At 36.9% G+C, this 15381-nt stretch overlaps 1 protein-coding gene across 1 annotated transcript in view; it reads right to left on the bottom strand.

The window, feature by feature from the left end:
* Positions 1–15381, bottom strand: part of STAM (signal transducing adaptor molecule) — a 71052-nt gene that overhangs the window by 45750 nt on the left and 9921 nt on the right. Inside the window, exon 2 of the mRNA XM_036843012.1 lies at positions 7449–7533. Within this exon, the coding sequence (XP_036698907.1) occupies positions 7449–7533 (85 nt within the window). The remainder of the gene's footprint in view (positions 1–7448; positions 7534–15381) is intronic.

The raw sequence follows: 15381 nt of genomic DNA on the forward strand, positions 1-15381 counted from the left end.
TGTCATTACCAAAAACTGAAAACCCTCTGCAAACTCAATTTTAAGCATTGCAACTATCATCTTCCATGTTTCTAACTCACTCCCTCTCTTTATACCCAGCTCTGTGCTTGCTTAGGGCGACTCACCTCTGCTCCAGCTAGTCTATATCTTTCAAGTTCTTAGAAAGCGCCAAGAGTCCTCTACCCTGCAGCATTCACATGAAGGCTGTTCCCTCTGCCTGGGACCTCTGCTTGCAGCCCTTTGCTTCTTCTCAACTTTAAAATCATCGCATAAGTGTTATCCCTCACGCCTGTGCTTCCCTGAAAAACCTAAGTAGGTCTCCCTTTTATTCTCCACTAAAGCCCTCTGCTCACTATCTTCTTAGACCATTTCCTGTTTATTTCTATCGTCCACTGGCAAACTGTTACCATAACTGATGACAAAGGCTGTTCCTGCTTTATCCACCACTCTAGACCCAAAGCATGATACCCAGCCAGTACTCACTGTTTGTCAAATAAAAGCAAAAACGACTGATACAAAAAGGATGAAATGAACTGAAGTAATTCTGTGACATTAAGAAAGTGAAAGAGACCGAGAAATCAAGATCACGCTTTACAAAAAAGCCTTTAATTTTATTCCTGCTATAACTCTTCCCCTAGTTTAAATTACATTAAAAAAATCCTAAATATGAATCAGATTCTCATTTGTTAACTAGAAAAAACTAGAGTACCTAGAGCTGTTGTGATGATTAAATAAAATGTTTATAAGGCACTTAAACAAGACCCAGCAGATAATAAGCAGTCAATAAATGTTGGCTATTATCCTTAAAAGATTTTAAAACCTAAGGCCAGTAAATTGAGGGTATGATTTTATTACAAAACATATGTTGGAAGAAATCTGTTTCTAGAACTGATGCTGCCCTTCCAACTTGAAGAAGTCTAGGTCAGAGATTACTTTTCCCTTAAAAAATCAGGACATATTCTATCAACCTCCAGCTAAAGGTCAGAAATAGTCAAAGCCCGGGTCCAGGACAAGACAACATAAAGCCAATGAAAAATATTTTTAACAAACTCTTTCCCAAAGGCTTATGTTTATATTTTTCACAAAATATCAGTAATGACTATCATTTTCTCCTTCTAATTCTGTACGAATAAATCAAAGACTTACTATCCAAATAGATCCCTTATCCAAGTAAAGAAAAAAGTTTATCACGTTGTCCACTCTCAGTCAACTATATTTTTGTCTAAAGCTGAACAAAGACAGTTAAGACAAAAAATAATAGCACAAATTAATCTGGATGTCAATTACAGAGTTTTAATTTTAACTTTTTATTGCGGATAATCAACACCTACCCTCACATCTATTTTTTATATATGAAATTATAATCAAATCAATCAAAACTAAGAGACAAAAGCTATTTATTATGGGAAGCTATTTATTATGTTAAAGAAAACTACTACTATTATTCTGAAAGTTCTCTTGATTCTGAACAGAGACTTTTCAGTCCCTCATATGACATCACTGGCTAAGCATTTTTCAGTACTTACGACATTGGAACTGCACACTAAAAATCACGTGAATATCTTTGGAAGTCAGAAAAAAATGTTCAGAATTTTTTTTAAAGTTTTAAGTCCAGCATATTCAAACATTTCAGGCTGACAGGATATATTAGGGAATTAAGTAATTACAAATGCAGAATAGTGTATAATATGCTTATTGTCTATTAAGGCAGGGAAAAGATACTCGTATTTGTGTAAGAAACAATGGAAAGATACAAAAGAAACAGAAGTGGTTACCTGTAGAGGATGGGGGAGGGAAACAGGGACAGAAGTTATTAGACTTCTCAATGTTCATCTTTTTAAACTGTTTTAAATTTTGAGCCATGTGAGTATCTATTTTTGAAACAAAAAAGTATATATTTCATAAGCATAAGTATTTCTTTAATCAACAAACATAAATACACACGTATGTGTGGCTCAAAGAACAGTAAGTTTTTTTTAAAGAGGAAGCATTAAAGAGGGTTTTTCAAAATACTGCTGGAACCATGTTTCTGGGTCACAGTTCTCTGACCAAATGAAATTTCACAATAATTGGCTCTTCATTTCCCCTTAAAAATTGAGAATATTTTCCAAACAACCATAACTCCAAAACAGATGACTCGAAAAAAAGAAAGGAAGGGAGGGAGGGAGGGAGGGAGGAAGGAAGGAAGGAAGGAAGGAAGGAAGGAAGGGAGGGAGGAAGGAATTTTTTAAAAAGGGCCAAAAGGATTTTTAAGTATTATTTTCTTAGAGAAGAAAGACTTTAATATAAGTTACTTTATGCACTAAATAATTCTACAATATATTGCTGGTTACAAATCATTTTGTTTAAAAAAGAATCTTACTGAAATAGAAATGCTTTTCTTAAAGTTCCCTCCACCATCCCTAAATCCGTCCTCTTAAATAGATCTGTATATTTTATAAAATTACAGATTAATACCATATGGCAATGTTTTTTTTTAAAAAAAAAAAAACCTAGACTGTTGCCTAGTATACAAATAACCTGATGAACTGCATTCCAGTCCATAACGCCCCTCTACTTCAACCTGCGCCATCTACATTTGCCTCAGGAAAACTCATGTCTCATTTTCCCTCTCACACCAATGACATGTCTCAATATTTTCTAAAGCACACCAGGTACCTAGAATACTTCACTGACAACCTACAATACCGGTTCAATATTCTCACGCTACCATCAGCAACCCATATTAAACATATGTATCTAGATTCCTAGACAACATAAACCTGATTTCCGTAAGTTTTCCATATAACTAATATGAGATGATTTAAAAAATTAAAACCAAACTGTAAGTGGTTACCAGGTTCTGGGGAAGGGGGAAGTGGTAAGTTGTTTAACAGGCAGAGCTCACTTGGGGATGATGAAAAGATCTGGAGATGGATAGTGGTGATGATCCCACAACAATGCGAATGTACTGAATGCCACAAACTTAGGTCAAAGAAAATGTTTTCACGTATAATAATACACTTGCCTTTATAATCATGCAGTCATAAAATATTTTTATTACTTTTTTATGGAGAAAGGGAACCAGGAAGACAAAAGTGCTGACGGCCCATGAAAGTCAAAATGTGGCCCTGATGCTTATTTCCTACTATGAAATCATCAAAGTACAGCAAGAAAGTGAAAATAATGAAAATACAACTGGATATGTATGCAAAACATTACTTTTAAAGAGAAATCACACACATAAGCAAATTTTGTGGGTTTGATTTTTTTTAAACCCTATAATATTAGAATGGCATCTCAATTATTACACAATCCTTTTCAAACAATTCTTAATATTAACAAGAGCTATAAAGAAATATCACATTTCCATAAACAAACAAATAAATGCTTGGAAATTAACTTAATGAGAATTTAAAGGAACTAGAGAGCAAGTATTAAGGAAGATAAAATAAATGAAAGAGAAAAAAGGAAAAGAAGGGAAGAGGAAAGGAAAAAATATTGATTAAAAATAGAACTACCTCTCATTATTTAAATTAGCAAAGCTGAAAACACTTCCTATGTAAATTCATAGATTTAGCATAATGTCAATTAAAATCTCCAAAGTATAATGAAACACTAAGGAAAAATACTGAGAAAGAATATGTTGTCTAAAGTAAATTTGAAAAAATTAAAAAATGAGGATGTGTCTAAACCTACTGATACTAGACAACAACAAAAAGCAAATAGAAAACAATTACTTAAAGCTATAAATTAGTACATTTTAAGTATACAAGGACAACATGGACGGAACCTTGAAGGCATTATGCTAAGTGAAATCAGTCAGACAGAGAAAGACAAATACTATATGATCTCACTTATATATGGAATCTAATAAAATCAAACTCATAGAAACAGAGAACAGACTGGTGGTTGTCAGACGGGTGGAGGGGTGGGCAAAATGAATAAAATGGGTCAAAAGGTACAAACTTCCAGTTGTAAGTAAGTTCTGAGGCTGTAATGTATAGCATGGAGAGTACAGTTACAATACTTTGTTGCACATTAGAAAGTTGCTGAGAGAGTAGATCTGAACAGTTCTCATCACAGGAAAAGACAGGAAAAAAATAACAAATTATCATTTCCAGTATAATAATGTTAACATGAAGAAAAACAAATTGATCTCTTTAAATCTTCATGACACATCATATAGGATTTTTAGGTGGGTTACAAATTTATTTTTTAACTAGAAAAATATGGAATATTTCTAGTAATGAAAGGGAGTTTGTCCTTTCATTTCAAGCAATTAACCAAATTATTATAAAAAGTATCTACAAAATGAAGACTACCAAACTAAAGATAAAAAGAAAACTGATGGAGTGAAAAGAGAGAGGAGGGACTTTGCAACTGGAATGCTAGATAAAAGTTTTATCCCCAAAATACACAGGGATGGAGCTAGGTCGATACCTAGTCCCCAACAGACAAACTGTCACAAAATATCATTTTAATCAAAAAGAGGCAGGTTTGACATAAATACACTACCATGTGTAAAACTGATAGCTAGTGGGAACCTGCAGTATAGCACAGGAAGCTCAGGTCGGTGCTTTGTGATGACCCAGATGGGCAGGATGGGAGGGAGGTCCAAGAGGGAGGGGATATATGTATACATATAGCTGATTCACTTTGTTGTACAGCAGAAACTAACACAACATTGTAGAGCCATTAAAAAAAAAAAAGAGGCAGAGGTGTACCCACTTAACCATACACCAGATACTATTATAAACACTTTATATATATTAACTAATCTAACACTCACAACAAGCCCCCTATGAAAAAGATACTACTTTTATTCTCATGTAGCAAACTAGAAAAGGAAGTTCCTATTTACCCACCAGTGACAGCTAAGCAGTCAGAGCCAGGATCTGAAGGCAGGCAGTCTCACTCCAGAGGCCATGCTCTCAGCCACTCAGCTATTTGCTTTCCTCCACACAACAAAAATTCATAGACCTTTCATCCTACAAATCTAAGTCTACTAGATGTATATAAATTACTATTATACAAGGCAAAACACAAATAAGAATGGTTTTGATAGAGTGCTTTGAGGATTCAGGTTTTCGGTAATGATTTTCAGTACTAGGGATAAGGAAAGCCTTTGTGGAAGAAATAATAGCCATAGTGGGTCTGGAAGGATATGAGACACAGAGATAGGAGAAGGGAGAAGAGAATATTCGACACTGAAGGAACAGAATGACCAAAAGCATTACAATAAAGTGGAAAAGCACTGGCAACTCAAATATTTGAGTTGAAAAGTACAGTAACTACAGAAGAAGTAAATGAAAAATAAATGATTCAGAGGCCTAAGGAGGTTACTAGACTTAACTCAGTACGGAAGACAGGGGAGTAACATGGTCAGAGTTGTCATATGACCACTGGCTATAAGAACTGGACAGAAAAGAGATGGAAACAGAAGGAAACGCCAGACGTTAATTCACTAGGCTAGGCGTGGTTAAGGATGGCTCAAGTAAAGCAGGGCCAATAGAAGTAGAGAAAAAGGAACAGACACGTAACACACAGCAACTACTCAAACGTCAACTAAATTAAGGAACTAACCAGGGCGGAAGGGATGCAAAGACAACAAAGGAGATGGACGAGGCCACAATCCTGGGAACCTGCCAGAGGGAGCACATTGCGGACTAAAAAGGGCTTGAGTGATGGGGTGGAAAGGACGTAAAGACAAACTGCCCTGCCTGGTTTGACCAAGTTCAAGAACTTAACTAAGGAGACTCTATGACATCAACATCATGAGAGAGATTATGGAGGTGTGCTGACAGAATTCAGTAAAAACTAAATGCAGAGGAGAGTCTGAGGTTTTAGGTGTGAATGAAAGAATAACCTTGTCATTAACAGCGACAGGGGACAAAGGAGGGAATGTAGGTTTAAAGCAAAAGGAGACATGAGTTCAGGATTCTAGATGTGAGACCGAGGCTTATGTAGTGTGATGTTCAGAAATTATGCTGCATCCCCAATATTAGTGCTTGACTTAGGGATTCAGAGCTAAAACTATAGATGTCACATAAAGAAACTTGAAAGCTGGGAGATTTCAAAAGAAAAAGTATCAGGTAAAAAAAAATGGACCAACGAAAGTTTAAGGAACTATCTCTATTTAGAAGGGAAGGAAGAAGAGCCAGAGAAGGCACCATCAGAGAGTTAAGATTACCACCAGAAGAATCAAGCAGAATCCAGCAGTGCTCCCAAACATTCTTCACATGAAAGTATGTAAATAAGACAATATTTGTGTGGCACAAAGGGGTAGATGTGGCTACTAATAACTGGACGTTATTAACCCAGGAATGAAGGAAACCATTACTCTGTACACCAGTCAATCCCCTTGAGGCACTGTTGAGAAAGCCCTGTATTACCAAAAAGTCTGTATGCCAGAAAGTTTACAATTCTATTTCCCTAAAACTGTCTTTCTTTCAACAGTCACTGATTAGTTGGGTCGAATGGGCAGATGTGACAAAGAAGAAAAGAACACAGAAATAACCAAAAAACTTGGTAATTGAGAAATCACTGATGACTTTAAAAATCAGTGGGAATGGAAACAACCTAAATATCCATCAACAGATGAATGGATAAAGAAGATTTGGGGAATATATATATATATATATATATATACACACACATATATATATAATATTCCATTGGATATATATATCCATTGTGTGTGTGTGTGTGTGTACACACACACACACACCCACACACACACAATGGAACACCACTCAGCCATAAAAAAGAATGAAATAACGCCATTTGTGGCAACATGGATGGACCTAGAGATTATCATAGTAAGCGAAGTAAGTCAGAAAGAGAAAGACAAATATCATATGATATCACTTATATGTGGAATCTAAAATACAACACTAATTAACATATCTACGAAACAGAAACAGACTCACAGACATAGAGAACAGACTTGAGGTTGCCAAGGGTGGGTGGGGGGAGGGAAGGACTAGGAGTTAGGGATTAGCAGATGTAAACTATTACATAGAGAATTGATAAGCAACAAGTTCCTACTGTATAGCACAGGGAACTCTATTCAATATCCTGTGATAAACCACAATGGTAAAGAATATGAAAAAGAATATATGTATAACTGAATCACTTTGCTGTACAGCAGGAATTAACACAACATTGTAAATCAACTATACTTCAATAAAATTTTTTTTAAAAATCAGTGGGAGAAGTTAGATTTCAGGAGGCAATTATGGACAAGGGAGAATAATTAAAGTATCAACATTGTTACCAGTCACGTTGCCCCTCCTGGTTACAGGGAGTAACCTAAATGGGATGATTCCTCAAATCTCACTAGCAAAAGCATTCTCCTTTTAAACTAAATTGTGATTGTAATATGCTTTACCTTCTAACTCTTGTTTCATTCATGTTAATAAACAGGAAGAATAAATAAAAATCCTTTGAAACTTTGCAACACTTACCCAGTGCGAGACTGACCGACTTTATCACAAATATCCAAAATGAGGCCCCAATCCTCAGCAGTATTCATCTCACTGGTTGCTTTCTCTGTATATTATAAAAAGAAATCGCAGACACATTATTTTTAAAAGTCTTTAAGAGGTAAATGATCACATTCAAATTACCAAACTGTAGTATAATCAAATATTAACAAATCACAATAGGTGTCAACACCTGGTTAATGAAATATTTAAGTCCATCTTTAAAAGGAGGTAGGGCACCTTTATTACCTATCATAATTATTTTCCCCATTTATACTTCATTTGTTTGTTACTTAGTATCAAAAAAATAGGCCACTGATTTTTTGTTATAAAAATACACCCGCAGGCGCACACACACACGCGCGCGCACAAATCTATCCCTTTCTGCACACAAAGACTAAAATAAAGAATACTTTCATTCAAATAATTCTTAGCTTTACTCACCAGCGAAGGACCATGACTAGACACAGATCTCTATCAAAATGTTTCAGGTAATTAAATTAATTAACTATCTAGTTTTGTTGATCTTGTTGTTTGGGGGGGAGGTGCTGAACGGAAGAAAACCAAGCTTTAACTGAATATTTTCCCTTAAGTAAAAACTTGACAAGTTGAAAAAAACAACAGAGGTATGGCAGATTGAACCAAATCACCTAATTTAGACCCCTTTCTTAATTACAATAAAGGGACTTCTTTCTTCTTTAACACAGACACACAAGGATAAGGAAAACATGAGAAGCAATAACAGCAACAACATCTCAGAAGCGACAGGACAACATCGATACATGGTAAACTACTCAGAAGACCCAAGAGGTGAATCCTGTATTGGCAGTGAGAAAGAAAAGCTTAAGAACCAGCTTGGTGCTTTGCGACAACCTAGAGAGGTGGGATAGGGAGGGTGGGAGGGAGGCTCAAGAGGGAGGGGGTATGGGGATACATGTATGCGTATGGCTGATTCACTCTAACACAGTACTGTGAAGCAATTATACTCCAGTAAAGATCTATTAAATAAATAAATATTAAAAAAAAAAGAACCAGTCTGTTGAATCCTCAGAAAATTCAAGTACTCATAGCAGAAAGAATGTCTGCAATTGAGAATGAAGAAGAAAAAGTGGACCTCCAAGTTAGCAAAATCGGTTAATGCTGTTTGAAATGTAGGTAGTCTCTACTTTGCTTCCTTACAGGCTCTAGCAATCACCTCTCCCCCTCGGAGCAAATGAGTGATGGTTTACTTTCTGCAGGTAAAGCAAATTTTTTTTCTAGACAAGGAGACACCAGGTATAGTTGAGACTTAGGCACCAAAAATAAGCAATTACTTCCGTTTTCCAGTCCAGCACGTAAGGAGCTTGGAAGTATTCACTTCATCCTAACAAGTAAAACAGTAAACAAAGTGAAAAGTCAACAACTCTTCTTAGATACCTCAGAAGTGAGGTCACAGGGCAAACTGCTGCCCCCAAAATGAGACAAATAGATAGGTGGATACAGAGAATCACAACTTAACAGAGCAGAAGCCTGTGAGCAGAAACATCTCCAGGAACCAGTATCAGGGCACAAAAATCTAAACTGAAACTGACAAACTGCTGGAGGAGAAGTGTGCACAAGTCTGAGAGTTAAAACTCCAGAGAAGCCTAGGCTTAGGGCAGTCCCCAAACTTTTGTGAGCTTTTTTCTTTTTATAAATTTATTTGTTTTATTCATTTATTTTTGGCTGCATTGGGTCTTCATTGCTGCGCACATGCTTTCTCTAGTTGCCACGAGTAGGGGCTACTCTTTGTTGCTGTGCGTGGGCTCCTCATTGCGGTGGCTTCTCTTGTTGCAGAGCACGGGCTCTAGAGTGCAGGCTCAGTAGTTATGGTGCACAGGCTTAGCTGCTCCACGGTATGTGGGATCTTCCCGGTCCAGGGCTCAAACCCGTGTCCCCTACACTGGCAGGCGGATTCTTAACCACTGCACTACCAGGGAAGCCCTTTTGTGAGTTTTACTTCCATGGGTTCTCCCAGGTTCTCAAGATGAATATCACAGAAAATTTCTCCTATTTTTCCAGCAGGGGGAGAGAAACTGATCATTTTGAAATACACCAGAGTATTCTCTTCTTAACAAGACCTACTCTCAAGAAAAATAATTTTACCAGCACCTAACTAACTAGAGTTTTATCAGAGATTAACCCATCTCGGGGAAGGGAAATCCCAACGCTAGCCTGCTCTAGCCTTCCACGTGCGAGAAGGGGAATATCCAACTCCAGCCCACTGTAGCCATCCCGTCCCAACTTAAGGGAGAGCAGCACATGAAAATTCACTCCCTGGGGCAGGGGCTCACTGAGCCCTAATCACAGGACTATCAGTACCTGATTCTCACACCACTAAAGGCTGGTGTCCCTTCATCTAGTACATCGTCTCCAGCTTCCAGCAAGCCACACTCTATAATGCAAAGACCACCGTTGGAAGAGACCAGACTAGCATCAGAACCAGACTCAGATATGACAAGGATGTTGGAATTATCAGACCAGAAATTTTAAAGAGTATGATTAATATGCTAATAAGAGCTCTAATGGAAAAAGGAGGTAACATGCAAGAACAGATGGACAATATAAGCAGATATATGGAAATTCTAAAAAAGAATCAAAAAGAAATACTGGAGATCAAAAATAGTATAACAGAAACGAATGTCTCTGATGGGCTCATCAGCAGTCTGGACATGGCTGAGGCAAGAATCTCTGAGCCTGAGGATATGTCAATAGAAATTTCCAAAACTGAAAAGCAAAGAGAAAAAATGACTGGCAGGGGGAAAAAAACTGGAACAGATTATCCAAGAATGTGGGAAACTATAAAAGCTGTAACAAAGGCATAATTGGAATACCAGAGAAGAAGGAGAAAAAGAAATGAAAGAAATATTTGAAGCAAGTATGACTCAGAATTTCCCCAAATTAATGTCAGACACCAAACCACAGGTCCAGGAAGCTCCAGGAACACCAAGCACAATAAATGTCAAACAAACCAACCTCTACACCTAGGCATATCACATTCAAACTGCAGAAAATCAAAGATAAAGAAAAAATTAAAAAGAAGCCAGCAGAAAAAAACATCTTTCCTATTCAAAAGTAAACATAATGATTACACCTGACATCTCAGAAACCATGCAAACAAGGAGAGAATGGAATCAAACAGTGTGGAGAGAATGGAATCAAACAGTGTGGAGAGAATGGAATCAAACAGTGTGGAGAGAAAATAACCACCAACATAGGATTATATACCCTGTGAAATTATTCCCAAGGAAAGGAGAAATAAAGACTTTATCATACTAAGAAACATTGAGGGAACCCGTTGATAGCAGACTGGCTTTGCAAGAAATGTTTTCAAAAGGTCTCCAAGGGGAGGATATAGGAGACATGTATACACGTGTGTGTGTACGCATGTGTGTGTGTGTGCAGGCGTGTGTATAAGTGAAATGAATCACAGCAAGGACACCAGGAACAAAAGAGAGAAATTAGGAATAGTTTGCTACTAGAAGGTGAGTTGTACTACCAGTGAAGTGGTACAATGTTATTTGAAAGTGGACTTGGACTAGTTGTAAATGTATATTGTAAACTCTGAAAGTAGAAAAAAAAAAAGTATAATTGATATGCTAAAAAAAAAAAGAGGGAAAATGGAATCATATAAAATGCTCAATTAAAACCACAAAAGGCAGGGGGGAAAGTATAAGAAACAGGAGCAAAGAACAAGGGCTACCACTAGAAAATTGTAACAGATATGGTAGATATTAATTCAACAATATCAATAATCACTTTAAATGTTAATGGTCTAAATACAGACAGAGATTGTCAGAATGATCAAAAGATGAGATCCAATTATATGTCATCTACAAGAACCCACTTTAAATATAAAGATACATATAGATTAAAAATAAAGGGATGGAGAAAGATACACCATGCTAACACTAATCACAAGGAAGTGGGAGTAGCTATATTTCTGACAGAGCCAACCCTGGAACAAGGAAAATTATCAGGGACAGAGGCATTACATAATAGTAAAGGGGTCAATTCTCAGAGAAGACAATAATCCTTAACATGCATGTGCCTAACTACAGACTGTCAAAATAACTGAAATAAAAAGTAATGGAACTGCAAAGAGAAACAGATGAAGCCACTATTATAGTTGGAGACTTCAACACCTCTCTGTCAGAAATGGACAGTTCCAGGAGACAGAAAATCAGTTTAAGGACATAGTTGAACTCAACACCACCATCAATCAATTGGATATAATTAACATCTGTAGACTATTTCATCCAACAACAACAGAATACATTCTGCTCAAGCTCACCTGGAACATAACAAAACAGACCATATTCTGGGCCATAAAACACACCATAACAAATTTAAAAAACTAGAAATCATACAATGTCTGCTCACAGGCTACAATGGAATTAAACTAGAAATCATTAACAAAAAGAGCTGGGAAATCCCCAAATATGTGAAGATTAAATAACACACACTTCTAAATAATACACAGGTCAAAAAAAGGAGAAATATTAAAATATTATGAATTAAACAAAAATGAAAGTACAACCTATCAAAATTTGTGGGAGGCATTTGATATCAATGCTTAGTGGGAAATCTGAATTTATACATCAGAAAAGAGAATCTAAAATCTCTAACATAAACTTCCCCCTTAGGAAACTAGAAGAGGAAATTAAATCCAAAGTAAGCAAAAGGAAAAAATTTAGAGCAGAAATCAATGAAATTGAAAACAGAAAAGAGAGAAAAATCAGTACAACCAAAAATTGGTTGTTTGGAAAGATCAATGAAGTTGATAGACAGGGTAACCAAAAAAAAAGAATGAGAGAGAAAACACAAATTATTAACATCAGAAATGAAAGAGGGAACCTCACTACAGATTTCATGGACATAAAAAGGATATTAAATGAATATTACTATGGGTGAAGAGCATTGAGAGAATCATGGGAGCCTCCAATTTATAGCCAGTCAGTCAGAAGCACAGGTAACATCCTGGACTGGCACCGGGAGTGGGGAGTGAAGGCAGTCTTGTACGACTGAGCCCTTAACCTGTGGAATCTGATACTCTCCCTAGGTAGACAGATAGTGTCAAAATTGAGCTAAATATGTGGAACATCTAGTCAGTGTTCACTGAAAACTGAAAAACTTCTTGGTGGTGTTGAATAAAAACACATAGTAATTATCAACAACTCTATGCCCACAAATTTGATAACCTAGAAAAAAATGGGCCAAGTCCTCAAAAGACACATTTGCCAAATCACAAACAAGAAAAGGCAGACAATCTGAATAGGCGTATATCCATTAAAGAAACTGAACGAATAATTAGTAACCTTCCAAAATAGAAAGCACCAGGCACAGATAGGTTAATGGTGCATTCTACCAAACATTTAAGGAAGAAATTATACCAATTCTCTACAATCTCATCTAGAAGACAGAAGCAGAGGAAATACTTCATAACTCATTCTATGAGGACAGTATTACCCTAGTACTAAAACCAAAGACATTAGTGGAAAACGACAGTCCAATATATCTCATGAAAATATCAACAGATGCAAAAATCCTCAACAAAATATTAGCAAATCCAATGTAGAAGAAAGCAACTTAGAACAAACAAGAGCCTATATAAGAGGAAAAAAAACTTCAAAAAGAAATAACTGTTATCTTCTGAAACAAAAACTATACCAAAGCAGAAGGTAACCTATCTTGACTGGAGCACTGTAATGCCAAGAACAGGTATGTTAAAAGACAGCATCTCCAAGATGTTCACTAATATTTCCATGTTTTTTAACCTGAGATGGTTTGGGGGTAGAAAGCCTGATCCACACCAAGATTCTTACCTATAATGATAGGTCTTCGTGATGAGATAACGAAATTCCTGATCCCCTATTCCCCTCAATGCCCTGCTACCTCGTTCAACAGGCAACACTTATTTCCCCATTTTGACTTACTACTGAGAGCTGGAGGTCAGTCATAGCCAGTTTAAAAGCAGAAAATACAAAGCAGCCAACTCTGTCCAAATTCTTCATAGGTTTGCAATACCTGAGCCATATCACGGTCCCAAGGGATACAGCAACACCTGCCAGTTAGTCACTGCCATGGAGAACTATCCATAGAATATAATAAGGTGGCAGTGGGTGATGGGCGATGACCAATGGGTAGTGGCAGATAGGGTACCTATGTCCAATTACCCTACCATTTTCTAAAAGCAGATTATTCACACAAATTAATTCCTGTTAAGAATTAACAAAAATGTCCAAAACATCTGAGATCATGGTAAGGTGACTTATTTGCAGGAAATTACAAAAGCTGTACAGATAGTCAACAAAATGGAATAAGTTTCTAGTCTAGGCCAGACCCTATCTGAAGTAGCTCAGACTCTAAAAACCGAAAATGAAACCAACAGATAGAGACCTGAATATATATAGAAAAAATATCACAAGAAAAATGCAAAGCCTAAAGCAAGTTGAAAAAAAGGTAAACACCTGGGAGGAGAGAGAATGAGTATCAGGAAAGGATTCTCAATGTATTTCGAAACTAAGACAGAGGGGAACAGGATTAATAATAAACTCTTATTTCTATTTAAGTGAATACAGTAAAGTTATCAAAACAGAAGAGAAATATAAAGAAGAATGTAGGCTGGCTGAAATAGAGACTACTTTGTGAAAGGCAGGAAGCACTCTGAGACCCAAAATACAAAATGAGGCATCTGTATTAATTCAAGAAACACCAGAAAGCCTAGAAAATCTTGAGCAAGGAAACAATCTGATCAGAGCTGGACTTTTAAGAAAAAAATGAATCTATTGCCAATATGTAAAAATGGTTTGGAAGAGGGAAAAGAAGAAAATATAATGAGAAACTTAACATTACTCTGGAAGCTAAATGGGTTACTTTGAAAGCAAACGTCTAAACGCTGTTTAATTTGTTCTCACTGGCAGGTATGCCAAGAGGATAACTGAGCCAAGCTGACCTGTTCAAGCTTCCATAATTGTAAATCCCTTGAAAATAACAATTTCTACTTTGGGTAATTCTTTCAATATCCATGCTTTCAGCCTAAATGCTCAATAAGTAAGAAATCTCATCATGTAACTGCAATATGAATCCATAAAAGTCATAGAAACATAGACCTTTAATAGCATCTACTTTAATGGTTTTCAAATTTTACCTTTCAACACAGAAACCCTCTACAATGTAATTCTGATGCTGACTACCCAGAGTTAGCACACACTTCACAGGTTGAGGGCACGGAACTCCCCAAGTCTCCCCTCACTTCAGACACAGAAACAAGCTCTGGGGTTTCCAGCCACATGCACTTCTGACCAACTGGCTACAAATTCAGGGGTTTCCACTATCCCCTCAGGTTCGATAATTCACAGAACTCAGAAAAGCATTTATAATTACAGTTTTATTATAAAAGATACAAATGACAACCAGCCAATGAAGAGAGATGCACGGGGCTAGGTCTGGGAGGATCTCAAATGCAAAGCTTCTGTGCCCTCAGGACTCACCATCCTCCTGGCACATCAGTGTGTATCACCAACCAGGAAGCTCAACGGAGGTTCGGTGTCCAGAGTTTTTATTGGGGTTTCATTATGAAGGTATGGTTGATTGAATGATTGGCCACCTCCTAGAACTCAATCTCCAGGCCTCCTCCCACTTCCTGGAGGTCTAGCTGATATTGTGTGACTCAAAGCCCCAGCCATCTTATCACAAGGTTAGTCTTTTTGGAGCCACCAGCCCCCATGCTGAGTCATCTCTCTAGCATGGACCAAGGTATTGTCCCAGGAACCCACCATGAGTTTGAAAGACGCACCTATCACTCAGGAAATTCCAACGATTTACAGGTTCCCTTCCAAAAAACAGGGACAAAGATTAGTAAAATTCTTTATTATTCAACAATCTCTTTTATACG

Source organism: Balaenoptera musculus, chromosome 2 (genome assembly GCF_009873245.2).
Source record: "Balaenoptera musculus isolate JJ_BM4_2016_0621 chromosome 2, mBalMus1.pri.v3, whole genome shotgun sequence".
Classification (NCBI taxonomy): Eukaryota; Metazoa; Chordata; class Mammalia; order Artiodactyla; family Balaenopteridae; genus Balaenoptera; species Balaenoptera musculus.